The 27,939-nt window shown below is 37.4% G+C and overlaps 1 protein-coding gene across 2 annotated transcripts; it reads right to left on the bottom strand.

Moving 5' to 3' along the window:
* Positions 1 to 971: 971 nt before the first annotated feature.
* Positions 972 to 27,939, bottom strand: LOC140139941 (uncharacterized). 2 transcript variants are annotated; one of them, XM_072161724.1, is made up of 17 exons: positions 27,803 to 27,939; positions 23,356 to 23,883; positions 22,466 to 22,674; positions 20,650 to 20,739; positions 19,914 to 20,060; positions 18,306 to 18,468; positions 17,182 to 17,272; positions 16,845 to 16,927; positions 15,561 to 15,732; positions 14,580 to 14,645; positions 10,819 to 10,939; positions 9,336 to 9,456; positions 7,355 to 7,540; positions 6,749 to 6,871; positions 5,294 to 5,478; positions 2,896 to 3,006; positions 972 to 1,916 (listed from the first exon to the last, which is right to left on the bottom strand). In XM_072161724.1, the coding sequence occupies exons 2-17, from the start codon at positions 23,794 to 23,796 to the stop codon at positions 1,745 to 1,747; spliced, it is 2,481 nt and encodes an 826-aa protein (XP_072017825.1). In that variant the 5' UTR covers positions 23,797 to 23,883; positions 27,803 to 27,939; the 3' UTR covers positions 972 to 1,744. The 2 variants fall into 2 exon arrangements, with proteins under 2 accessions (XP_072017825.1, XP_072017826.1); XM_072161725.1 differs by lacking the exon at positions 14,580 to 14,645.

Raw genomic sequence — 27,939 nt, 5'->3', positions numbered from 1 at the left:
AAAAGTAAAAAACAAAATCAGCAAGGTTTTTCACACCTTTCACACCTTGCTGTATCTCTAAATGGCTGAGTGCGACTTATGGCAGGTTTCGTCAGAGCGGGTCACATATGACCAATGGGTCAACAGCGTTGTTGTCATGACTGCATGTTGATCACCCAATCAGCATGACTGTTTATCAATTTTGCATTTACACCCTTATACGCACAAAACACGGCTCATAACTTTAAAATAGTTACCATAATCGTTTTATATTTCATAATATTGAAATATTTACCATAATAGTTTCATGTGTCCATGATTTTACAAGCTTTATGATGCTGAAACATTTGCAAGGATTCTTTCATAGGCATATAGTTCATTTGTGATATTCACAGAAAAATTTGTTGCTGTACACAATAATTGATTTTATGGCATAATGTATGCTTTTATATATGCATCATGAACGTACGTAAAAAAGGAAATATCTTTTTTATTACTTATACTTTTTTGGTCAAAAATATACAGGACGGAATACTTTTCTATGCATTGGTTCCTACATGCTGAAATACACTGTACATATCACTGATTTCTGTATCAATAAAAATTACAATTCACTTACAATATTCACAGACAATTTTGTTACTGTATACAATATTTGACGGCAAAATTTGTGCTTTTATATGCATCATGTATGTACATAAGAAGTATTTAAATACTTTATCTTAATACTTAATAAAATATACAGGACGGAATAATATTAGTTTATACATATCGCATACTGATGAACCCCATATGACTAGGAGCCATCTCTATTGTATTGCTATGACAATAGAGGACAATATTATCATGGAAATAGGCAACATCGGCATTACAAATTCCTAAATCATAGTGGGACGGTTTTGGCAGTTTTTGAACACTTTGAACTCTGACTTATCAGGGAAGTTGCTTTACTTATTATTCATTCATTTATTATTGTTAATTTGTGAAATAACCATATTTTTTTTTCTAGTAAAACATTTTAAACAATATTTCGTACGCACATAGAACAATTTTCCCGATAGGTCAGAGTGCAACATGTCCACAAACTGTACCACAATGTATTGCAAATTTTAATGCTGATTTGGCATAGAAATAAATAGCATTCTTGCATAAAAATGCACTTAAATGCACACGGCAGTTGTATTTTGCGAGTTCCGGAAAACATTTTGTGTGTTCTGGATCATATTTTGTGAGTTTTTTATTGAAAATTCACTCTAATAAACACTCCCCTTTTTTTGAAAATATTGCGCCCCCAGTGGCATTAAATGAGTAATTTGAGCTATTTTGTGATCCAATTTTACGTTTGCGAGTATATGCATGATTATGTATATTACACTGATCCATAGGCCACTGTGTTGTAATTTCTTACGGGTGTACCAGAACGTAATTCAAAGTCAACTGTATTTTTACTAAGCGAATTACTCTGTAAGAATTTTTTTGTACATAAACATTATGTAGCCAGAGGTTTCCAGTGGTTAAAAAATTTCAACTTTTTTTGTGTTTTTTGGGGGATGAGGCTGTGGATCACGAAATGCCCCTTTAATTAAAGAGAATTATACAGACGGTATGATGGATTTACTAGAATTACACACTGGGCTACTTTCTCTACATAGAAACGTTACAGGATAAACCCTACAGGATACCTCCATCAGTTTTCACATTCAACTTGAATCCTCTATCACCTTCTAGGCAAGGCGCTAGTTCCTCTACAATGTGAAATTCTCTATCACTTTCTAGTAAAGGTCTTCCTGGCCGTGGAGGGCGCCATTTCCTCTACAATGTGAAAGTTCCATATTTTAAGTTTGAAATCTGCGCATGCGCAGACGATCTTGGTCTCGTCAAAGAAGATGGCGTTGACTTCGCTGCCACGGCTGCGTAGCATTACTCGGCTTTTGGATCTGTGAAGGCCAAAAGACAGAATGAGTTTAGCTTTGAGAAACACAAGTTATTAACACATGTCTCTAAAACAAGATACGTTTGCTTTCAAATTTGTCTAAAGTAGTTTCTTTGGATATGGTACCGCCTCTCCCATACATTAAGGTAAGGCACATGTAAAGTCAAGGCAATTAATGCCAGACTCCCCTTAATTAAAGCCATATTATAACATTTGCTGAGGAGGATGCCCTCACTGAATTTTTTTAATTAATTTTTTTACACGATTAAATTGTACTTTATTAAACCAATACAGCCTGCAAAAATCAAGACTCTAGGTGCTGCAGTTTTGTCAAAATCCGAGATTTTGAATAAAACGCCGGAACCGGCGCTTTATTATTACGATGGAATTATTAGTCGAACGCATACACGATGTTCATAACACACAGTATGTACTCGGCGTGCGGGACGGTGATATACACAACAAAAGGTCGTACTATAACATGACCGAAGGAGTGGTACGTATCGGCGACATGTGCGCTGGTAGTAAATTCCCATTTTCTTTGCTTTGCCGTAGTTGTTCGGCTCAAAAATAAAAGGGATATATCTGACAGTAAAAGCTAACATTTTATGGCAAAGAAATGCTGATCTATTTTGTTTGAAAATGTTATAATATGGCTTTAACTTGTTGTGGAGGATGGGTTCGCTACTCCTCTCACACAGCAAGTCTGGTTTTTCGAAATGGCAACCTACAAACGTGTTGACGTCATCACAGCTTCCTAGGACTGCTGACATATAGAAACACCATTTACAGTCATTGCAGAGTGAACAAGGTTTTCAATTTGTTTTTGCAAATATTAGTCTCAAAACATTTCATGTTAGGCTAAATACATGGTTACGGGCCAAAATGTGGTGTGCATTTGAATTGTGGGTGGCTACTTTTGCTAGAAAATTTCTGTCACTCATGTGTACACTATTACACTTGGCTTACAGTTGTACACTTACTTGTCGATATCCCAGTACTTGACCATACCATCTTTACCACCCGTCACTAGCAGTCCACGAGGTGTGTCAGGGGATGATGTGTCATCAACTCGTAGGCCAATTGCTTCCACCCTGTAACATAAAATGTAATATTTTACTTTTTTATCAAGGCTTGTCACTACTGATTTTCTTACAGATCCTCTGATTGGTTAATTCATGATATCATCATCTGAGTAACAAATCAAAATAGAGCTTTTAGATCCCTTACACCCTTCAGCTCTACTGACTATTCTTTACATAATGATCGGTTTGATATATCGTCAGCCTGCTACGCTTATTGCATAAGTCATTTATTGTAATTTTGAGAACAAAGTACAAAATGTGGTTTAAGCATGCATTTGTTACTTAACCACCCTTATTATTTCGGATTATTCCCTTTCATTTGTATCATTATCATTTGTTCTTGTGCAAAGATTGGTGAATAAATGTGTTTAAATGCATGTTTGAACCATATTTTGTACTTTGTTCTCAAAATTACAAAAGACTACTAAGGCAATGAAATGTTTCTTTGTATTTTGCATCTACCATTGATAAGAAAACTGTTCAAGTTAGGTATCAAAACAATTGTACAAGTTTCCTCTTTGTGAAAATCTATTTATATTGTTCGTAGGATAACTTGTAGCAGAGATGTAGCATTTTAAAATGGTAAAGGAACTTCTGGGCCACCCTGTAAAACATGTTTATGGTTGAAGATTTTGATGTCAAACTGGTCCACATTTTGTGACACCTTCTAAGCCCAATTCAGACAAGGAACTTACTATGCTATCGGGAAATGCCTTTCACTCAAGGTCACACAAAGTTATGTGGTCCATAAGTGGTAGGCATATACCATGTCTATAATAATAATTGACATAGGTCAGCATGCTATGGTAGCCTTAATTGACATAGATCAGCATACGGCAATATCCGTCCCGGCATGCTTATTAGCCAAGTCTGCAGATGGTATTATTCTTGTGATTCACACACTGTTTACATTTGGTTACATTTTATTATACAATAAATACGAATATATTAAACATGGTATAACAACTATATCAAATGGTTATACCATGGAACTGGTAGGCATAGTATAATTCGGGATATTAAATATTTTTTCTGATGAGCCAGAATATGATATGGGTGGAGTTTTGTCTGTGCATGGTCAAAGACGATTTCTTATTAGCCACAGGAACCATCCGTTACAATGAACAAAATGGTTGTTGGTGCTATACCAGGGGCGGATTTAGGGGGGGGGGGGCGCAGCCGGCGCGCGCCCCCTCTATTTTTTGACTAGCAAAGGGCGCCGGTAACTTAAAAATACAAAAATTGTAAGAAATTTTAAACAAAGGAACAAATTCGGCCATGAACAGCAAACAATGGGCCAAAACCGTTGAGTTTTCGAGGGGTAACCCCTTTAACACATTTTTTAAAGTCGTCGACCAAAAGGCGCCCCTTTATCAAAAATTCCTGGATCCGACCCTGTATATTATGTTTACGCATGACTGTGACCTTTAGTCCCTGACATTGCCCTTATGAACTCTCATCCTCCTGCTTCAGACTTGCAAATCAACAAACAGTTAATGCCAAATACCAGGGAAGGATTCATGTTTAAGCGCATCTTTAATGTTATGACATTTGTGTTTGACCAATGAGATAACTTCTCATCCACTAAAGGATATAAATGCTAGTTATCTGAGATTTATTCATTAAAATACAAAAAATATCACTGGTTTTATGGTTCTATTCATGAAATAATTCATAATATTTGAACATGTTTGTTGGATATACATCAGTACTCATCCAGAGAAGATATCTTACTCTTCCCAGAATCCTTTGCAACATGATGCATCACCTCATTACATCAAATGACACTCCTATCACTTTGTACAGGTTTTCTTTGTTTTCATGTTCAGAATAGACTGGCTAAACGTGGGTCGATAGTCAAGAAGTAAAACGTATCTTGCAAGGTCTGGATGTGCTCTGTTCATTGGGGAACTTTTTGTTACTATCGACCCACGTTGCACTAGATAGCAAATCAGAACAGACAATTGAAATGGAAGAAATGCATTGTGGGAAGTAAGATATCCTCTCTAGTACTCATCCCTTGAACAATAAAATGTCATCAAAGCAACAAAGACGTTACCTGAGTAAGATTTAATCTTTCCTTAGAGAAGTCCTTTTCAGAGGGCTGAGCTTTCAGAACTCTAGCAAGTGCCATCTTCAGAGCCCTCTAGGCTCTGAAGATTGGACTCGCTAGAGTAGGCTTTGAAGATGGCACTCGCTAGAGTTCCGAAAGCTCAGCCCTCTGAAAAGGACTTCTCCAGGGAAAGATTAAATCTTACTCATGTTTACCAACCTAGAATACCAAAAAAGATGTTACCTTTTATGATGTTCCTCAAACGTTTGTATACATGTCGCCGTGTCCAGTCTCCATAGTGACACCACCTCACCCACGGCGATGGCAAAGTATCCCTTATCATAGCTAAGACTCATTATGGATGTGGTTTGGCTTGCCCATATCAGACGGGTGTAGGTGCCCGTCTCTACACTCCAGATTCGAACACTCTGGAAATAATAAGAAACATGCAATAACAAGAATTCTTAAGGGATCTAAAATGAGCGTTTATTGCTTTTCGACAGTATTTTTTGTGGGACATGAGAGCACCTCAGAACTATCGAATTGCATTCTGAATCTGAAGCATGTCTTTCTGATATCAAATAATTTTCATTTTTGAAAATCACAATATAATACAAATTTTATGACAAATTATAAAATTTGATATTGTTCAAATTTTTGATATATAGCAGTCCTCGAAGTAAATTATATAAATCTAATGATATATTCTTAAAGTGTATGTAGCAGGGAGGAAAAGCCGACGGTCAATTGAAAATTTTGACCTTTCATTTTGAAGATATGGATTTTTTCCCAAAAAGACCTTATTTTTGTTTGGTGTTTTGGGAAAAAATCCATATCTTCAATCTGAAAAGGTCAAAATTGTCAATTGATCGTCGACTTATCCCACCCATACTACACTTTAAGTATAAATCATCAGATTTATAAAGTTTACTTCAAGTACTGTTAAATATCAAAAATATCAATTTTAATGATTTGCCATAAAATGTGTATTAAATTGCGAATTTCAAAAATTCAAAAATATTTGATATCAGAATGACATTCTTCGTATTCAGAATGCATTCGATATGTCTGATGTGCTCTAATGTCCCAAAATAAATACTGTCCAAACGTTCATACCCCAGCCCTTAAACACTTGAGAATGTTCTTGCAATCTTATTGGTTCTTACCGTGTGATATGACACGATATCACACACCTTAAGCGTGTCTGCGTGTCGTAGCGATACTTATACGCGCTATTTGAACCAATCGGAATGTGCATGGCAACAACAGGACTGATCGATTCTAAGCCCTAGGTAATTCCTTGTAAAATATAGGGTTTAATTTGATTCAAATTTGGTATACTTATGATTAATATCTTAATTTTCATTGAAATGTTTAAGAATGAGAATAAAGGTATTGTTTTTAGCCGCTTTGCCTTGTTGTTTTACTTAGAATAATGATGTCACCCGTGTTGTATGAGACGATAGATGCATTCCAGCGGCTAAAACAATACCTTTATTCTCTAAACACGCAATAGTTATATACAAGAATTTGTGACCTGTTCTTGGAATTAGCACATTAGCAAACATTAATAATGGTGGCAACATCATCCATGTCAACACAAAACACAGTCTGGATAAGCCCTACAAGCTTATGGTCAAATCATTACCCCACACCCCACACCTGTACACATCCCTCCTCCCTACACTAAATACTCACTCTATCAGCTGAGCCTGATATTACCATGGTTGCATCATCATCCATGTCTACACAAAACACAGCCTGATTATGCCCAACAAGATTATGAACTAATCCACAAGTCTTCAGGTCCCAAAGTTTCAACTGAAATAAACACAGAAAAATAGTAAGGGACCGGGCAAGACAAATATTTATTACATAAGTAGGACGTGGGGCAGAGAAGATGTTTTCTTGTTGTATAGCAGCTTGTCATTTGTGCAATTTGGGCTAATTAAATATGTAACTGAGCTAATTAGTATGTATAATATATGAAGTTGTTAGTTTTTTGAGTACTTTGTGATATACTTATCGCTTACCTACAGACATGCCACAGTCCTGACACATTTATATAAGAAAAATGGCCAACTTGTCCCCTTCTACCTTAATTAATAATGTAAGCTTAATAGAAACTTGTATTCCCACCTAGGTTGAACTATTGATAAGGATTGAGTTGAGTTTCATTTTGCAAAAACAAGATTATACTCTTTAATACAAAAACAAATTAACGATGCATTTTCTGGCATCAGGAGTAGGGCCTACATGACTGCTTGTAACAACAGTTTCAACTATAAATAATAAAACTCTTACCGTTTTGTCCTGTGACGCCGATGCAAGCAGGTTCTTCTTCTGTGCAATAGCCCATACAGGTCCTTCGTGACCAAACATCGTCCTTGCGCAGGTGAATTTACGCAGGTTCCAGATCTTAATGCGGCCGTCGAAGGAACCGCTTATCAGGAGATGCTGGGTGAAGAACCGCAGACACCATACACCTTTCTGAAATACAAAGGTAAATTCTTATTTGCAATGGATGCCTTGAGTTAGATTTGGAAATTACACTTGCAGAGGAATCCACAAACTTGACAAATTTTTATCTCATTAGGGCATTGGGTTTGGGATTGTTCGTCAGGTGACAAAAGTAAAGTTTGTATGGCTTATAATTGTCTTTGTTTAGGATATGAAGATCTTTGTTGCAAGACCCCTTACATCCACTTGCCCAATTTTGATATAAGGGGGTTTGCAAGCAGTTATTGGCGGGATGCTTGGGTAGGATGAGCATCCCGCCAAAAACTGCTTGCAATAAAGCTCTTCATATACAGGGGTGAAAATAACTGGTACCCTAATTCTTTTGCTGTCTGTATTAGATGTTTGCATCTCAAAACTGAAGGGCAAAATAAAATTTCATCATGCGACCTTTTAAACAGCATGCTTGTTTCCCTTCTGTGTAATGGGCTATCCCATTTGAAATCCACACATCCCCAATGGAAGACATGACCTTAATGGAAGACATGACCTTACTCTTCCACACAGGGAGTGTGAATTACAAATGGGGTTTCCTTAATGGGTGATTCCATTTGCAATTCACACCCCCTTGTGTTATTATGGTCAAGTCTTCCATAGCGGTTGTATAGATTTCAACTGGAATAGCCTTATGAGTTGTGCCGATAATGCTCGCTAAGCACTAACCTTTGACACATTCAAGCTTAATAAAGATGTAGACTGCTGCCCTCATTTGTCAACTGTCAAGGTTGACGACTGAGTCAACTATATGGAAAAAAAGTGACGCACTTTGCAACCAGATTCTGGTTGTACTGAGACTGAGCAGTTGTGTCCAAGTTGACCTTTCGACCAAGTTTGTTGTTTTTAGCACAATCTTTTCAAAGTGATGCAGTACAACCGTGCCGTATATGGGCGCCGCTAGGTAGTCGCGCTATTATAACCAATGTCGCTATGAACTAGAACCCAGCAAACACAAAAATGTTTAAAAAATGTTTTGAATAAGTTATATTTTGGCTTTTGGTTTAGGTACAAATGTTTTAATAACATTAAAATGTCAGGTTATATAAAGGTCATGAAAACGTTTTCAAACGTTTTGTATGAAAACACACTACAACAATATTTTAAAAATGTTTTCACAATTTTATTCTGAACTATTTTTGCAAACATTTTTTTGCCAAATATTTTGTCAACACTTGAATAACAGTATGTTAAAATATTTGCACCCAGCAAACACAGAAATGTTCTTCAAAACGTTTTAGTAACATTTAAATGTCGGGTTATATAAAGGTCATGAAAACGTTTTTAAAAGCGTTATTGCAAATATTTTGGGCAAACATTTTTCGCAAAATATTTTTTCAACCCCCAAATAACATTCTGTTTAGAATGTTTTGTATCAAGTTTTCAAAAATGTTTTTGGAATGTTATTAAAACGTTTTATACCATTTATACAACCCGACATTTAAACGTTGTTTGTAAAACATTTTGTTTTTGCAGGGCAGTAATTATCAAAAAATGTTTTTAATGTTATGAAAACGTTTTATACCCTCAATATACCCTTTATATAACCCGACATTTAAACATTTTCTGACAACCTTTTATAACCTTTTGCGAATGATGGCGAAAACGTTTTGTGTTTGCTGGGAAGTTACTCAGTCATCACGAAGCATAACACAAGTACATGCGCAGTGTAGATGAGTGATGGACTTAGTCTAATAAAGATGCAGTTTATTGTTTGATTTGTCGGGGAGGTACACTATGTGTGACAATCCAATATGGTTAATTTATAACAAACCTTGTGTCCTTTGAGTGTCTGTATCAAGGCTCCTGATCTAATGTCCCAAAGTTTGATGGTGGCGTCTTTGCTACCGCTTGCCAGTCTTTGATGTCCGCCGTCAAATGTTACACATAATACCCTGAAAGGAAGGTTATTTGAATATCATTAAGCTGTCAATATATTAGGCTGAAAAAATTGTTGTCTCAAAGCTGAAACGGCAAATACTGTACTGACATGCGTATAGTCCCACCATAGTCAACCATAAATGATTCTAGCATTTAGCTCTTGGTCCAGGGACATTCCAAAACCAAAAAAAAATTAAATTCGAGTATAGTCCCACCCCCCAATTTTGAAAAATATTCACCCCAAAATGGGGTGGGGCTATACTCGAGTCAGTAGGGTACATTTTTTATTTTCCTTTTTTTATTTTTTTGCCATAAAATCATAAAATTCTGAGACAAATTTGGAAGAAAAGTTACTTGGTTCAATACTCGCATTGTTTAGGTATAAAACAATGGATATTTGTACTTCAATTGTGTAAATCAACCACAATTTTATTCTGTATACTTTTGAATACTCAAAAATGACATCTTAATTCAAAATTCAGTTTTAAAAAAATCTAAAAAAATAAAATAAAAATCTTAAAAAAAACTCATTCCGCATTTGTTTTTGAAACTACTGGGCTTTGAAACATATCAATTTTCTGACGAAGGCATTAGACTGCACAGTTTGATGTTGGTGTCTTTACTACCACTTGCCAGTCTCTCATGTCAACTCCCCATGAGAGGGGGGGCACTCGAGTGTCAGTGTACACATGCTTGACCGAGATTTTTCAAAACATACCCTGAACATAATTTGCCCTTTTGAGCAAAAAACACCCCTAAACAGGAATTTAACACAGTTTTGCAATAAATTTTACCCCTTAAACAGGATTGTACCTGAAAGATATCCCTAGACAGGATTTTATTAAGGTACCATCCTTACAGATTTTGCTATGGAAACACGCTTTGTGTAATTACAGGATCATTAAAATTACCTCTAAACTGACAAACTAGACATTTAAAAGCAACTCTTTTTCTTGAAAAGTGTTTTTGACCCCTAAATGGGATTTGCGTTCATGGCCCTTCATTCGTGTGTTTGGTCACACATGTGTACACTGTGAAACTTGAGTGCTCCCCCCTGTCCGCTGTCAAATGTTAAACAAAAACACCCTGAAAATTTGGTAAATGACAATTAAAAAGAAATAACGCTGTTAACCAAGACATTTCACTGCAACCAATTGTATTTACTTAATCCATGTATACATAATTCTTATATTAAAGTTACAATAACCCATTAACTGTGTGTCATTTTCAATTTTGCCTTGGTACTTATGAAACTTGAACATGGCACAATTTATAATTATTGCATAATTTATGCAAATTGCCATGTTCAATTTCAAGTGGTATATATCTCAGAGGATAAGGCAAAAGACTTTTATGTTATTAATCTATGAACTTACTTATCTGTGTGACCTTTGACATCAACGGTAGCACAATTTCCAGTCTCCCAGTTCTGTCCTAGTAACACATTGTCCCTGTACACTGACTTCCAATGGACTGGTTCTAAAGGAATTGGTACCTCTGTGGATGAGGATATACACATGCACATATTGAAGTCAATACCATTACACTAATTATATGAAATTCATAACCTCAATACTCTACGAGAAGCAGATCGTTGGTGACTAACTACCACTACCACTAATTGAGTTAGCTTGAAATTCCCCTGGACAAGGAACTTACTGCTAATTTGTCTCGTTGTAACCCGTACGAAACTTGGGGAGCTGATCCTGGTTACGAAGGTTATTTGTGGAATGTCTAGGGTGTGCGCTCTTGAAGCTGCAAAGTCCCTGAATTGTTGTTTAATGGTTTGTGGAATGATGTGGGGCCGTAGTGGTCAGCGACAACCTGTAAAGTGTGCTGAGGCTTGTGGATCAACGTCTAGGCGTTGTGCCTATGCGTAGCACACTATAAATCACTGCACCTTTTTTTTTTTACGTTGTTCAACCTTCGGAGCTCAGCCACCTGTCTTACAGAGTGTATCAAAATGTTTGGTACCCATCAATTTTGATGTTTATTGAAAAGCCTGAAATTGCAAAATGCAACATAGGATACTCTTGAAATGTCTAGAACGTATATGGCTTGTTATACAATTAATCTAAAAAGTATTTGCATCTTATGTTGAATGTTGATGTGTCAGACTCATCCATTATCAATAACAACTGACAGGTACCAATCATTTTGATACAGCTTGTAGGATGTGCACTCTTGATGTAGTACACTTGAAAAGCAAGTGAAACAATTGATTCAAATTAAACAGTTCGTCAATTGGGTTTTTTTTCATGAAAGTTACTCAAAACTTACCTAGTTATTGTATTATTTAATGGGGGGACTTTAAAATTTTCATTATTGTGAAATACTTAATTTAGAAAATATTTGCTGACGGATATAAAAATCCATCGATGGAAAGTCTTGCTAAATACCATAGATCAAGTTTTTTTTAATGATCTATGGTTGTACGTACACTCTCCATCTTGAAGAAAAAAAGCACAAATGTTGGTCTAAAAATGGTCATGCTTACTACTTTTCTATTCGAAAGTACAAGATGACCACCCACAGCATAAAGCTCCCTTTCCAGACTTCCTGTCTACAAGCAGTAATGGCTGCCAACAGTGCTGACATCAATGAATTGTTCAAAACGAATTGATCCAATCTGAATTTGTCTCGTTGTAACCCGTACGAAACTCGGGGAGCTGATCCTGGTTGCGATGGTTATTTGTGGAATGTCTAGGGTGTGCACTCTTGAAGCAGCAAAGTCCCTGATTTGTTGTTTAATGGTTTGTGGAATGATGTGGGCCGGCCGTAGTGGTCAGCGACAACCTGTCAAGTGTGCTGAGGCTTGTGGATCAACGTTTAGGCGTTGTGCCTGTGCGTAGCGCACTATAAATCACTGCGCTTTTTTTAAAAAATGATTACAAACTGTATACTCCTGGTGTAAACACAACTATATGGCCCAAGCTATTTCAATAATATTCTACTAGCTCATACATATTCATAGTGTGAAATAATACCATTTTTACAGCAGTTTGCATAAATCTACTCAAACTACCTGCGTGCTACTAATACTGCATAGCAGGAAATTTCCGTGATGTTTTTAATTTTGAACTTTTTTTGAACATGGGCTTTTTATGTGTAGCTGTTTCCATGAAGAAAAGACAAAAAAATTTCAAAAATGTTTTTGACCATAGACTTTGATGTGTACCTGTTTGAAACTATGAATAAAAGACAAAATCTTTTCAGAACAGTTAAAATAAAAAACAACTGTTAGAATATCCTGCTATACAATAACTATTCAAAGCATCAAATATTACACTATTGTGCATAGTGTGCATATCTATGAAACATGAAGGGAAGCTTGCAGCAGGGTATACATGAAGACTTCAGATGCAATCACCGATGCATCCATTTTTCTCGATTTCAGATGTAGGCAACTTGTCAAATATAAAGAACATGTCAACATGTGGTCATCAGGTTAAATATTTTCCTAATACTGTATATTCATGTACGTAGAACTAGAGTCTCTGGCAGAGGATAACAGCACTTGTTTACATTTTGAGAATGTACACAGGGTAAACACAGAAGTGGGGTTCTGATTGGCTGATTCAGTCGTCTCATAATCAGAACAACAAACCGATAATCTGATTGGCCAATTACAAGTCGAAGCATTGGTCATCTCAGAGCGGCACTCTTGAAGGGAACAGGGCGCTCGCGTGAATCAGAGCAAAAGACTGTCATACTCCTCTGAAAGTTAGTGTATAAATTGGCACTTCACAATATGACAGTGTGTGAAAAAACTTAAAAGTGTGTGAAAAATTACATATTCTTTAAGACATTTGTAACCTGGATGGGCTGTTCCTTTTGAAATCTACCATACCCCTGTGGGAGATTTAAGAGAAGTCTTCCACAGAGGGAGTATGTTTTTCAAATGGAATTGGCTAGGGTTAATTATTTTGAAACCCATACTCCACCTAGGTATGGCTTTACATATCTTCTACAACTGGAGTGTGTATTTCAAATAGAAGTTACCCAATTATCTATTCTATTTGAAACCCATACTCCCTTTGAGGAAAGCTCTAGCTAAATCTTCCACAGCGGGAGAGTGGATTTCTAATGGAACAGCCTAATGAAGACAAAATGTTTGAAAAAAACACACCTCTGAACCGTATGATTTTGAAACACATTTGACAGCTAGGCAACAGCAGATTGTAGTAAAGAAACACACAATCTTGCAGAAAGGGGACTATCTATAATACCACAGCTGTGCAATGCAATTGTTAAATTATTTCTGTTTCTCTAATTACAAGTGGTAAGCATCTATTTATATAAAGGGGCTGTGCAATAATTATAGCGGGGGCAGGGGTAAATGGGTGCCAAACAATGGTTACACCCCCCTAGGCCTGCCAAAAATTGCTTAGCCCCCTCTTGGCCTGCCAACAAATCTTTGCCCCTTCCCCTTTGAATATGCCAAATTTTTGGGATCCCAATTTGCAAACCTTAAATGGTGTAGATATATATTGCGGAAAATTTGCATATTTAAGTGTTCCAGTATTGTTTTCCAAAGACTTTTTAGAGCATTTTATTAAAAAGGCATGAATATGGGCCAAAATTTACTTGCCCCTCCACCCTCTCGGCTTGCCAGCAATTGCTTCCCCCCCCATTTCGGCTGGCCAAAAATTCTTGCCCCCCCCCCCTGCCATTTTACCCTCTCCCTGGACTCATAATTATTGCACAACCCCTAACAATCCATCTACTAAGTAAGGGTAAGGCTATGTTAAAGAGATGAGACAAAACGGGTCTGGATTCAGAATGCATTACACTATGGTCAGCTATATTGAATTGTCACGGTTGGGCCTCAAAATAGAATGACCATTGGCATCTTTAAGCTTCAGCGTTACAATGTACATATGTGGGCCATAGTGCACATCATGATGCATTACACATTTACCCATTTTTCGAAAAATAATCTTGCACTTGAAATTTAAGTTTGATGGGCCCATGGCGAAATAATCCGAAAACACTATTTTGTCCTCTATGGGCGACACACAAGTATGGCCGAATCCAGACTCTTTACTTCTAATCTCCTTAGGCAATCTACAGGTGCTTTTGTCTATATATATATCTATATATATAAAGACTTGATAACAGACATTCCTTCACTTGCCTTTTGCGACTGACTTATGTTTACGTTTGTGCTGCATGTGTCTGATATTCATCAGCTTTTTATCATCTGTTTGATTTACAAAATGTGTTAGTAGGAAAGATGATCATACAGATAAAACAATAGTTAATAAAAAAAAGAAGAAGAAAAAATAAATATTTGAGGAAAAAAACAACATAATAATATTCCTGTGTTGCCACTATAGGGTTGTAGCTATGCTGATTGGTATAACCGGCACTGATACTGAATGTTATAAAGAGAGATTAATTTTAATTTTTTTTATTAAACAAATGATTTTCTCATCATAAACAGACCAAAAACACATTTTGGGTGATAAGTCTATAGCCTATAAACAGGGTCTGTGATACCCCTGTATTCTATTCCCTAATACCCCGCATTCGTTTAAACCAGGCCCGTCGGAACCGCTACGGCCGGTACGGCCATGGCCGTACCACTTTTCAGCCTAAAAACAGTCCATATTTCACCTCAATTCTTACCATTGTACTCAAAAACATTCAATATTTTGTATAATATTGTATAAATATGATAACTTCGGTGATTTTTGAAAAGTTGATTTTACATATTTTAATTTTTTGAGGTGTGACTTACGAATTTAGTATCATGTGTACTGTAATCGAGTCTTATCATGAATTGGTAAAATTTATGGTTGATCATTTTATTTTGAATGTCCTAGTTTTGAAGTTTAGTCCTATTAACTTACCGTACAAATTGTACTTCTCTTTTTCAAAAGTGCTTGGGCTTCCAGGGCCTTTGTCCCTTGAACCCCATGAGGGGCTCTGCCCTTCAAACCCGCTGAGGGTTCACCCCAGACCCCCAATGTAGGCCACACCACTTTTATTTTGCTTCCGACCGGCCTGGTTTAAACGATTGGATAGTAAAATAGCCAGTACTCAAATAGGGTTAGCCACAACTCTCATTTGACACTGTACGACCTCAGTAGTTTTAGAGTGTACATGTACTTACCGATATTGACTTGGTCGCATTTCTCTTTCCAGACCTCATCGTGACTAGAGCGTTCGTTCCAGAGTCTACTCACTTGTGCGGCAACGAGGAGTTCATTTGGGGTCAGATGTTTGAATATGTGTAATGCTAATGACTCTGGAAGAAGACCTATGATATCCCTGGCATGTTTCAGCTGTTCAGATATAAATGTGATTAGAACAAAGAGGTTAGACTTCAACCAGCCTCATAATAAACTCCTCAACAAAAGTTTGGAAAGTTTTTTCAAGCATCTGTATCTCCAATTATTTGTGACATATTCATATTGTGTTGCATATCACTGGATAGCTACAATACTCCCCTTTACAATGACACCCCATTTGAAACAACAACATTTTTCACGGCTGAGTACACGCCTTGTGAATGAAGTTGCCAAATTGACCATTATTCTGTGCTCAAACGCTAGCCACTAGCCATTTTGACTCTACTCCCATATTCTGTATGTAGTCGTTGACTACCGTGGCTATGTGGAGCGAGCGGTGTCATCTTGGAGGATTGCATAAGATCCCATATTGTGAAGTTATGGGATTGCAGCTTGCTGCACAGAATAATGGTCAATTTGGCAAATTCTTTTTGAGACCCACTACATTCACAAGGCATGTACTCAGCCGTGAAAAATGTTATTGTTTCAAATGGGGTGTCATTGTAAAGGGGAGTATTGTAGCTATTCATTGATATGCAACACAATATGAATATATCACAAATAATTTGAGATACAGATGCTTGAAAAAACTTTCCAAACTTTTGTTGAGGAGTTTAGATGTATAATAATAACCTGAAATTTTACCAGCCTCAGAAGCTCTTAGACCGCTAAAATAACACCTCGCGAATATATGCAATAATGTATTACAAGTATAGGGGAGGACTGAGCAATTGCGAAAATAACATTTGCGAAAATGTGTCTCTCACTACAAATCCCGAAAAATAACTGTACGCGAAAATTACCACTTATACAGTAGTAACTAAAACAGTGACAGTAGAGTGGGTCAGAACCCTGGATGAGTATACTGACACACTGCTCAAAACTTAGCAGTGGCGGCGCCATCTCAATGCCCCCCCAATACACAATAAAATCTCAAATTATGCTTGTGTTAATTCACAAAAGCCCGCGCCAGTCACACATTATGCAACACACAACTTGTGTACGTGCTGCGCCTAACTGTGTGTGCACACCATTATATTATCAATACATGATGTTATGAGTCTCATTTTTTTGCCAATTATAGCCGAACAAACTCTAGAACTTACTGAGAGGTAGCTTGATATGAAATACAACTGCCTGGAATCCAGTCTCTTTAACAGCTTATGAAGGAATTCATTTCTCTGGACATCTGTGAAGAAGAAGAAACAGAGAACCTTGTACGGTTACAAGTGCCTTAAAGAATATGCAGCATTGGGCTATTCCAGTTGGAATCCATACATCCCTCATGTATGCCAATGATATAACTGCCATGCTTCCATAGGAATTACTGGTACTGGACTCTGATCACATGGCTTGATGACAGACACCCCCCCCCCACAAACACCCACACCCCTACCCACACCCCCACCCAGCCACAGACAGACAAACTCATTCTTCTCTCACCTGTCCAGCATTCTGCATACCAATGATATAACTGCCATGCCTCCATAGGAATTACTGGTACTGGACTCTGATCATGTGTCTTGGTGCCAGACTGTGGAAAAAATCAGTAAAGGAATAAAACACGTGCTGAGTCTATGATTACAAACAATATAAGTGGTTATTAACCCATTAGTAGACCCACAAAACATTTCTAGCATTAATAATAATAATAATAATAATGACTGCCAATGATGTGCAGGGCCCACTTCAGTAGCAAGAAATCAGGTAAGAACCGTATCTAGTAGTGTAGTTTATGGTCATTTAAGTTCTTGAAACAAGTATTTATAGGTTTTTAATGAAAACCAAAAATTGTCAATATTGCATTTTTGTCAAACGGAATGTTACACAGAATTTAAATTTAGTAAAACGGTAAACTTTGGTCTTTAGTGTGAGTATTATCTTGATATAAGATATCTATCTAAAAATACAAGTACAACACCCTAGACATTCCACAATTGACTATCGCAGCCAGGATCAGCTCCCCAAATTTTGTATGGGTTACAACAAGACAATTAGCAGCAAGTTCCTTGCCTAGGGGAGTTTCAAACCAACTTAATTTTTAACACAAGCGCGTAATAACCACTGTCAGGGTTCGAATCCGCAACCTCTTGCACCATAGTTAAATGCCTTGTCGATTGAGCTAACTTAACTGCTTGGGAGAGTATACGGTGCGGTATTCTATCAGTCGGGGTTGTTCCATCTATTGCACTTACCCACTTCTCACGTTTGTCAAAGGGGGACACCCTTGCAAAATCCCTATTGGTTTGCACAGGGCCTTCAGTTCCAGTCAATTTTCTCTGCATAGAAAATACCAATTTGCTTTTTCTTTTATAATTATTGGGAGTTTATTCCCTGATAAAAATCCAACTTTTGAATTGTTTCACTTAGATGTATTTATTTTATGACATGTTTTGTGATTTCTCCCATTGAGTCAAGCAGTGTAAGCGTCCCCTTTGTGTCAGAGGGTGCGAGATTGAACAGCTAAATCCTGGCAAAAACAACCAATGATATGAAGCGATCCATCGCAAGTCTGTCATGCCGACTGACCAAATCCTGCTATATACAGTAGATCTGTTCTTACGTACCATTGTTGGTCTGCTTCTCCTCAACTGAATCGCACTCAAAGCTTTGGTTAATTTGGGGATATCCTCATCCTCCACGGGATGGTAGTTAGGATGTTTGACCTTTGACCTATGAGGGCGTGGTTTCATTTCCATGTGTCTTCTGATTGGTGGAACTTCTATCAACCTGTAGGAACGATAACATAACAGAGGAAAGCTCAGGAATATTGTAGGCAGTGCCGGATTTACCATTGGCCAGATGGAAAGAGGGCCCCCCTCCCCAAATTGCACTGTGCATCTTCCTTTTTAGCCCCAAAAACACTTTGTTTTGGGCCAAAATAGGGTAAAATTGCAAATTTTGCGTGCTTCTCACCAGCACATTATATAACAAAAGTCTTCACATTCATTTTGGGCTAAAATGGTCAGAAATGGAATTTGTTTGTGTGTGGAAATGTCATAGTAAAATCTATGCTAATCTCCCTCTAAATTGTAATGCTCCCGCAGCCACTGTCAATCTTACACTTAAACCAAAACTTGCCCACTTGAGGGCAAATGCCTTCCCCATGCTAAGTTTAGGGGCCTCCAAATTTTGGCCTGGTCAAGGCAACCCCCCCCCAAAAAAAGGTAAATCTGGCCCTGATTGTAGGTAAAAGCTCTCCAAGAAGGTGTCACATCACAGTGCTTATTTTCAGGATCTGATAACAGGGGTGGAATTTCGTAAAGTGCCACAGGAGTCCAAGTGGATTCTCGCAAGAGAGTTTTGCGAGAGTCCATGGATTCCCGTAAATGGATTCTCGTTGTGCAATCTTGCGGGAGTCCAAAAGGTATTATATGTATGCCTACGTAAAATGCATTCAAACAAACAAACTAACAAATAAACTCACAAGTTAAGTTTTTAATATGTGTCATCATACTCTCACTTCCATAAATGTCATTGCATCTTTGGCGACTTTTCCTTATATTTTGCAGGCTTTGAGTTTTAAGGCATGTTGAACTTAAACGTAAGTTCGCTGAGCCGATCATTTCCACATGGACTCTCGCAATAGGACTTTTACGGGAGTCTCTGCAAGAGTCGACTCTCGGACTCCCGCCGAAATTCCACCCCTGTGATAACTATGATGTTTCAGATGTCCTATGTCTGATCACACAGAAGAAAATTTGTCTTCCCAAGTTATAAAGCAGCTCATAATATACATGTACAGGGTGTCCCAAAATTTGTTTTGTGAGGTTTTCTTCAAATTCCTTTGAATTCTCATGTGTTAGGCTTGGAAGTCTTTGTTCTTGGTTGTTAACTAATATTTGTAAGTTTACAGTGTCAGAACCAAGGGGACTTTCGCATGGGTGAATTTACCCTGATCGCCCTCCAGGGATTTAAGTACCTGTTGAAAAAAAACCTGAAAACAAAATTCAAAAAAAATCTGGCTTCCAGAATCCGTAAAAAAAAACCCGAAATCTGTGTAAAAAAAACCAGAAAACTTTCATCCCTGCCCCTCAGAATAAAAAAATCACTGAAAATCCCACTATTTTGGGAAAAAACATGAAATTTCAGGCGAATTTTCTCATTTTTGCCCCCCTCCTCTGATTTCATCCCTGGAAGAAATCTTGGAACCGCAACTGGTTTCTTAATCTTACCTTGACCCAGCAGGGGCTGACTTTGACAGTTTATTAGCATCACTCTTGGACTTCTTGAGCTGTTTTTCAGATTCCTTCGTTTCCTCCTGTGATAAGCTTGGAAGTCTGACATTGGCCAGATTTGGATTTGGTGGGCTTGTTGGTTTCCTGGAATTAGTAGATTGGATAAAATTATACAAATTTGGATACAAAATGGATGCTAAATATTTAGCAATATATACAGGCCTTGTCGGCTAGATTTTAAAGGCGAGTAATCAACCATTATCTTATATGTATTCATAAACATAGGGAAGTATAGAGAAGCATGATGCATGCACCACAAGGGTTTATTTTTCAAAACAAGTTTGCAAACATTGAAAAAAGGGGCAAATTTTCCGACTGAGATTCACATTTCATTGTCATTACATGAACCATTCTCAGAACTTTACTTTGCTGACAACCCCATCATAATTAGACTTACGGCTTCAGAGATATAACCATTTAGTGTTGCTCGATCAGAACAGTAAATTACAAAGGCAGTTGAATACTATTATTGATTTATTGGCTATACCGGTATCTTAAAATCAATATTCCCGACATTCGACTCATTTTGCTTGATCACATCACAAATGGTACAACTTATACACTTCAGATTTGTTTGTTTTTAAAGCCATATAAAAGCCAAAAATTGCTGGTATATGTCAACCATTATACAAATTTAAAACATTTATAGATCATTCTGATCTACATCTATTACCTTATTTCATCGCCATTTGGATTCAATCCTCTTGACAACATATTGATAGCATTACATCTCATCACGTCTCTTCTGTTTTGGACATGTGCACTGTCAAAAATAAACACGTACAAACAAACAAACAAACAAACTCAGTAAATTGTGTCTTCATCAGGGATGGCATTAACTTAGGTTTGGGAGTGAATCACTCACCAAAATCACAATTTCAAGCTTTTTCACTCATGAATTATGTAACTGCAGTTAGTTCGGCCCGAAATATGAGCAACATTGTGAGAGAAAGTCTGTGAGTGATTGGCAAAATCTGTTCATTCACTTAGTAGCAGTTATATATGATAAGAAATTGGTCACTCCGATCTCCCGCTCCATCTCCAAAATATTTTTCACCTCCAAAATTTTATTTTCACCCACCATATTTGGTTTTCGTGTGAGTTGACACTGAGTTCGGGGGTGAAAACCCGAATTTCAATCTTTGATGCTAACCCTGGTCTTCATATGGGTGTATCACACTCAGTGAAGACATGAAAGCTTGAAATGTTTACACGCATAAAAATTTTACGAATTTTGTGATTGACATATGGTTTCACAAAATATTCTCACTCACAGATTTTTTTAAATCATGGACATTTTAGAGCTGTGAAAATATTGTGCAAAATCAGTCGTAAGTCGGAAATATTGATTTTGAGATATAGCCAAACAAAGGGAAGTATTTCGTTTTGCTTCCTATTGTTTTGGAAACTCTTTAACAATCTTAACCATTAACCACTGCTCATATCTTTTGAACTGGTTGTCCAGTTTTGCAAAATGTAGCTTTTCAAATGCTGTTTCAATCCTATAAGAAATTGAATATGTCCGACTTCAGACTGATTTTGCTTGATCACACATACCACATAATTTCTAACATGACTACATACATACTGATTGATAGGAAAGTTAATAACTTAAGGATTGGATTAACTGTGACGCATACGATGTACATGAAATCTCTATCCAGATATGATTAAGATACATCTCATATACTAGGGCTGCTAGGGATACGCAATTGCGTTATTTATGGCGCAATTTGTGTAGTTTGTCTCCAAATGAGTTTTTTGACATAACTGAGAAAAATCTATAAAAAAAATCAATAAATTTTGTTAGCAGATTTGGAGAGTCCCTTGACCTAGAGCAAAGTACTGCAATCATTTGTGGTTTATTTTTTTAAAAATTGAAAAAAAATTACCAAAAAATAATAATTTTTTATCCAAATGGGGCAGATTTGTAACGTGTGCTTACTTCAAAATCTATTTAAAGGAGTATTTCGTGATCCTAGCATCCTCTACTTATGTCATTTTTCGTTAGATATCCACGAAAAAAACCTATTCCCAAAATTTCAGTTGATTCCGATTTTGCGTTCGCGAGTTATGTATGATTATGTGTATTACACTGCTCCATAGACAATGCGTAAATTTCACGATATCTTTGCTAAACGAATTAATCTGCAAGAAATATTTTGTACATACACATTATGTAGCCAGAGGTTTCCAGTGATATAAAAATCTCAACTTTATTTGAGAAAAGTGGGGGGATGAGGCTGTGGATCACGAAATGCCCTTTTAAGATACAGACTTGTGAACAAAAGCAATGCATTTTCAGATCTTTAATAAATTATACAGTGAACACAACAGCACTTGGCGTTAGGTCCAGGGACTATCCAAATATGTGAAAAAAAATATAACTTTTTTTTAGATTTTGTGTTTTTTTTTTGGAAAATCAAGGTGTGTTTTTAGGCCTCCAAAATCACAGATTCCTAGCAGCCCTAACATATACTAGCCCTTACCTCTTAACATGGTGGTAATTTCTTACAGCCCTTCTGGCTTTAGTGTCCCTACTAACATGACTACTGATTGGTGGAAAAATCAACCCAGGGTTGGTCAATTGTGATGTATACATAAAATCCCTGTGCAGCGTCGGTTGAGTTGCAGTCCATAAGAAACTATGCTGTGTGTAGTTACTTCTGTGGAGCAGTCCTTCCAAAATTTTCAACCGCTGAAATAAAAAGTAAATTAAAAAAATAGTTCAAATTCAATTGGTTTTGACATAACGATAACCTTTTCTAACATATTGAAGCACATAAAAAGTTACAGGAGAACTACATGTACATACGTCTGCTCTCCAGAGGAAGTTTATAATTACAAGAACTATCGTGGGAGTGATTTTATTATTTATTATTTATTGGACATCATTTTTAAGTTTACAAAATGTTAATGCCATGCTATATTAATTACTCTCCTAAGGAAGTTTGGCTTTTAGGAGAGTGGTCAAATCCGACTCATTTCAAAAGTTAAAGCCTGCATTTCTGTCGCTCTACTATTACAGACAGGCTGGGACAGCATTTAAGAGAATTAAGGGACCAGTTATAACCCTGTATAACCAACAGCCAATGGCTGCATCTTGTTGTTTTTTTCAACAAAGAGTACATGGCCATGTGTCATACACTCACCACCCTTAGCGTTACATCACAAATATTATGAATTTTTACACCAATCGAGTTTCTAATTAGATTTCAACTCATTAGATTTCAACTCATAATTAGATTTCAAATCATTATACAGGGTGACCTTCAAGTTATACAGGGTGGAATAAAAAAGATTCGGATAAAAAATGAATGACATCCCCCTGAATACATGTATGTCTTCAGGGGGATGCCATTAATTTCTGGAATCTTACCTCATTGTGTTTCCATTTCTCCAACCACACTGCAACATGATCAAGTTGCCTATTAAACTCCATAGTACCTGCATCTTGGATAGGTCTCCCCCTGAATCCATGCCAATCACCCAGTATACTCAAGCTATTATCCCCGCAATCCCTCGGAGTTGATGACGACCATGTATCTGAGATGCCATCGCCAAAATGTTCAGAATGTACTTCTTGTGTCTTATGATTATCTGCATCTCCACCAGCACCTAATTGGTTAATGACTGGGTCCACATACCCATCAGCATCTAAAGTGTTAATATCACCTTGTTGGTCATTATTATTCACAGCATCGTTTGGTGGCTTTCCGTGTGTACTAGCATTACCTGCACAGCTACCACTTGGAGATGAAACACTGCGGATGTTATTGTCACCATGGCTAGATGCAGGAATTGGGTCTTCTAACGCCATTGTTTGTTAAATTTCTTTCATGTTTTAGAGTGAGCGTATAATGTTGGTTCTAATCTTACTATCGACATCAATGGGTTAATTAGAGATCTGCATGTGGTCAAAAATGAGAAGAAAAAAAGTAGAATAATTATAATGGGCTATTTCAGTTGAAATCCATACACCTCCTATCAGGAGGGTGAAAGTGCATAGGAACAATGCCGGAAACTATGTCAAGCTATTGTTCGACCTAGGCTACATCATTTTTAACGCATGCGTGTTCGTCAATACAGCTTTAATAGTCTCCTCCACCTTCGCAACACAGTACGTGGTGTGTCTGGAATCACACTGACAGCGGAGGAGAATACTAGCTGGTCAGACAGTTTAATTTCATCAAGCATATAATACCTGAACAAACACCGTCATTTGATTGATTTACTACAGAATATATTGTGTATTCAAAATATAATTTTAATATTGTAAACCTGATAACTTATATTTGTGTACTAAAGTATAAGGACACATGAATAAAATTGTGTCAAAGACAAAATGGCCACTAATCCGCCTATTGTCTAGACCTAGGATACATCTTCCGGTTTGGTTATGTAACCTAGGATATCCCTTTGTATCCCTGCCCCTATGGAAGACATGATCTTAATCTCCCAGGTGTAGATTTCAAATGGAGTCACCCACACAGGTATAGCCTCATTTGAAATTCACTCTCCCCATGATGATTAAGGCCGTGTCTTCCATAGGGGGTTTATGGATTAATTTCTGAATAGCCCAGTTTACTCACAAAAATATCTTTATAAATTCAAAATTTTATGAACATCCCTAGCTAGGGCCTAGGTAAGTCGGTTCCAATCTCGAGTTGTACTAGCCCGAGGTACTCACACCTCCGTCACTACACTTCACTGGCCTTCTCCATACGAAGGTCTGAGGCTCCTATCTGGTCCTGGGCACACACAGTATCGAATTTTATTAACAAAATATCACTTCTTACCGTTCTTCATGTGAAGATATTAAACAAAACATATTTGGTGCATGTGTGAAAATTTTGAGTACATTTGAAGACTGTAAAATGACCAAATTTGTGGCCGTAAGACGTAGCGATCGTCACCATAAGCAAAAATTAATGTCTCATAGGGATATTTTCAGGGTGGCCATGGTGGCGAAGAAATTTCATTTTTTTGCTGTGAAATGCAGATTTAATGAAGAAAAGAGATGCAGGAAGTCTTATAGTGTTAATATAATATAGCGTAAAAAGTAACATGTAGGACATCAATTAACAATGTCACTAGTTTCACCGCACTTCAACGACCACCACCATTAAACAAACAAACAATTGAATACCTGAGTGGAAGAAGGGCCCAACTCCAATTTTTTACAAAAATGAGTTAGACCCAGCATTTTATTGCCAACAGATTGTTCTTCCTTGTGTGTGAAAGATGAGCCAAAATCAACTCTCCAAATAGTCTTTCAAGTACACTTAATCATGGTTTTCATGGAAGAAAGGCCCAACCCATGGAGTTGGGCCCTTTTTCCACAAATATTGGGTTAAAGAGAATTTTGTTCATCCATGAAATCTGCTTTTCACTACAATAAACTTTCTTGACATGCTTCTACTTGTGCAATTAATGGATAATTGCCAAATTTCTGTAGCTATTTATAACACATCTGCTTACGGAACTGGCACTTGCAGTATATTAGTGGAAGAAGGGCCCAACTTCAGTTCGTATTAAGACCTGTACCGTTGCCATGGAAACATCATATTTAATTTTGAATGTATGAAATATTGTATATTCATGTATTAAAGGTCCCCTGAAGAGAAAAACATTCTGCCTATAAAACTTTTCAAAATATTAAGTTTTTTCCTAATATCTCAAAAACAGTTTTGATGGAGTTGGGCCCTTCTTCCACTCAGGTATTCAATTGTTAGGCTCACTGCACACCTCCAGGCAAGGGGAAGTTCAGGTGAAGATCAATAATGCAGATGCAATGGAGATGAGTATGAGTATTAAGATAGAACATCTGATTAGCCTCATTAGGCCGGTCATGCATAGATGTGAGTTTGTGAGAGCCCTTGCAAGGGGCATGCATTATTATTGTGGATGCCTAACTGCAATACAATGTCATGCAAAATGCACAATAGTACAAACACTGGCACACTTTCGGGGATACAATAAATACCAAACAATGTGCGTGCCATGGGGCACAGTGACATCGCCCCGATATCTTCATGGCAGAAAATGCCATGGTAGGGTGAATCCACAGCCACGAATGGGTGTTCTTGTTCGAGCATATGTACTCTAATGCAAATCTTTGATTTGCGTTAGAGATGGCAAGTATGCCAGGCTTTTGCATAGTCCGATGCATAAAATTGTACCGAGACGTAAACATGCTTCATAGTTCACAAACACACTTCATAAGCGTGTCATTATAAGCTTTATTCTATTGCATGGATTGAGGCGTACCATTTTACATTTTCGATACTTACGATCCTGAAAATTGGAAGCAATTATAAGCTGATTTTTGCTGGCTGCACAGCTGACGAAAAGATGGCAGAAATTTAGCCTCACCATGTGGGAGCAATTGACACAGGCAAATGTTCATGAATAATGACTGGAAGGTCATAGGCTAACAGCTTCTATAGATGAGAGTATATTATTATCACGTGAGCTTACTTGACATAACCTGACCTTAAACTGCTGCCCTCAGTCGTCAACCTGACAACGGCATTGATGACCATTCCATTTGAAAATGGGTGAATATGGCTATGATGAGGATGTGACGTCGTATAAACAATTGTTGAAGTACCCTTTCACGTTGGTTTCTGCTTTAAGTTGGGCTTTTAATTGTTTGTCAAATATGGAATCGATGCATCCAGGCACTCTATGACAGTGTGTTTCATCTGAAGTAGCGATAAGCCGATGGGCGTCAACTTCTAATAAAATGGATATGGCTGGCCGCGCCCTATTTCTCTTAATGGACTAATCCATTGCCACTCTCGCATAAGATGACCTCTTCCCATTCTAATGACCTTTTACTTCGTGAAATAAGGCGATCACCTGAGAATATTGGAGCAATTTTTCCAGAAATAGTGATGAAATATCTACCTAAATGCACCTGAAATGGCACATAGAACTGAGAATTACTTCAACAACACGCATAGTAACAAATTGGTAGGTAAAGATATGTACAAGGAGGTATTTAGGGGGTATTTCAGAATTGCCTATTGTTATTACAATGACATTACGTAACGGTAAGCTTACGTAATTTGTTTACCGACCGATATTCAGGGCGAAGGGACACTAGCCACGAATGCGAGGGCATCCGTGAGCAAATTCGTGGCTAGTGTTTCTCGAGCAAGGGTGTTCCCACCTGTTTATAAAACACATAATAGGCTGAAGGACATCCGACTAAGGCTAATGACATTAGCCTGTGACTGACCTCTGTACGGTCAGCAAGCATACATACGCCATTGTCATATGCTTTTAACTGCCTTTACGATAGTCTCCTACACAGTCAGTTTGTGTCAGTCGGTCCGACACTCGTCGATCCTGTATGTTTGTGATAGCCACATACAGTCTGGCCCGAGACTACCTCCACGAGGGTCTACGCTGCGCTATATAAAATCTGATGATTTTGGTCACTTTTTCAGCTCAAGACGCACGCTAGTTTTTCAAAGCGCAACCTAACGACGATAATACATGTTGAACATATATATGTTCAAGCGCAAGGAACCAGATCTGGTTTCTTTATACGAAATCATTTACGGGAGATATTCATCATTTTCCACCCCGGTATCAAAAGATTTATAGTCTGAATATCAATCGTGCATAGCACATTTACGTGTATCGATCCCGTGTATTCATTTCAGTGTCTCTGGCTGTACTAATGTAATTATTAACCGGGCGATGTCGGTGTGTGGGGTGCATGAAAACACAAGACAAGAACCACATATCCTCTGCTCTGGCCTGAGACCGCAATTAATTGACTTCAGAAACAATCCAATGTTTTCTCAGCTTACCTGCATACTTGGAACATAACATGATTCTTCTTCTCTATTTATTTTACTATAGTATTTGATAAGTTTGAATGATTTTCTAAGTATGTTTTACACACAACCAGATACAAAATCACACAACATCAACAACAACATTCGCA

Source organism: Amphiura filiformis, chromosome 18 (assembly GCF_039555335.1).
Source record: "Amphiura filiformis chromosome 18, Afil_fr2py, whole genome shotgun sequence".
Taxonomy (NCBI): domain Eukaryota; kingdom Metazoa; phylum Echinodermata; class Ophiuroidea; order Amphilepidida; family Amphiuridae; genus Amphiura; species Amphiura filiformis.
Note: the sequence above shows the minus strand (reverse complement) of the source record. Positions and strands in the feature narration are given on the sequence as shown.

Excerpts from the sequence above, each read along its gene's own strand:
- LOC140139941 (XM_072161724.1), bottom strand. The coding sequence starts at position 23,796 with ATGGCGTTAGAAGACCCAATTCCTGCATCTAGCCATGGTGACAATAAC. Across the intron at positions 6,872-7,354 it reads CGGCGTCACAGGACAAAACG|TTGAAACTTTGGGACCTGAA; the intron begins GTAAGAGTTTTA and ends TGTTTATTTCAG. Across the intron at positions 5,479-6,748 it reads TATCAGGCTCAGCTGATAGA|AGTGTTCGAATCTGGAGTGT; the intron begins GTGAGTATTTAG and ends TATTATTTCCAG.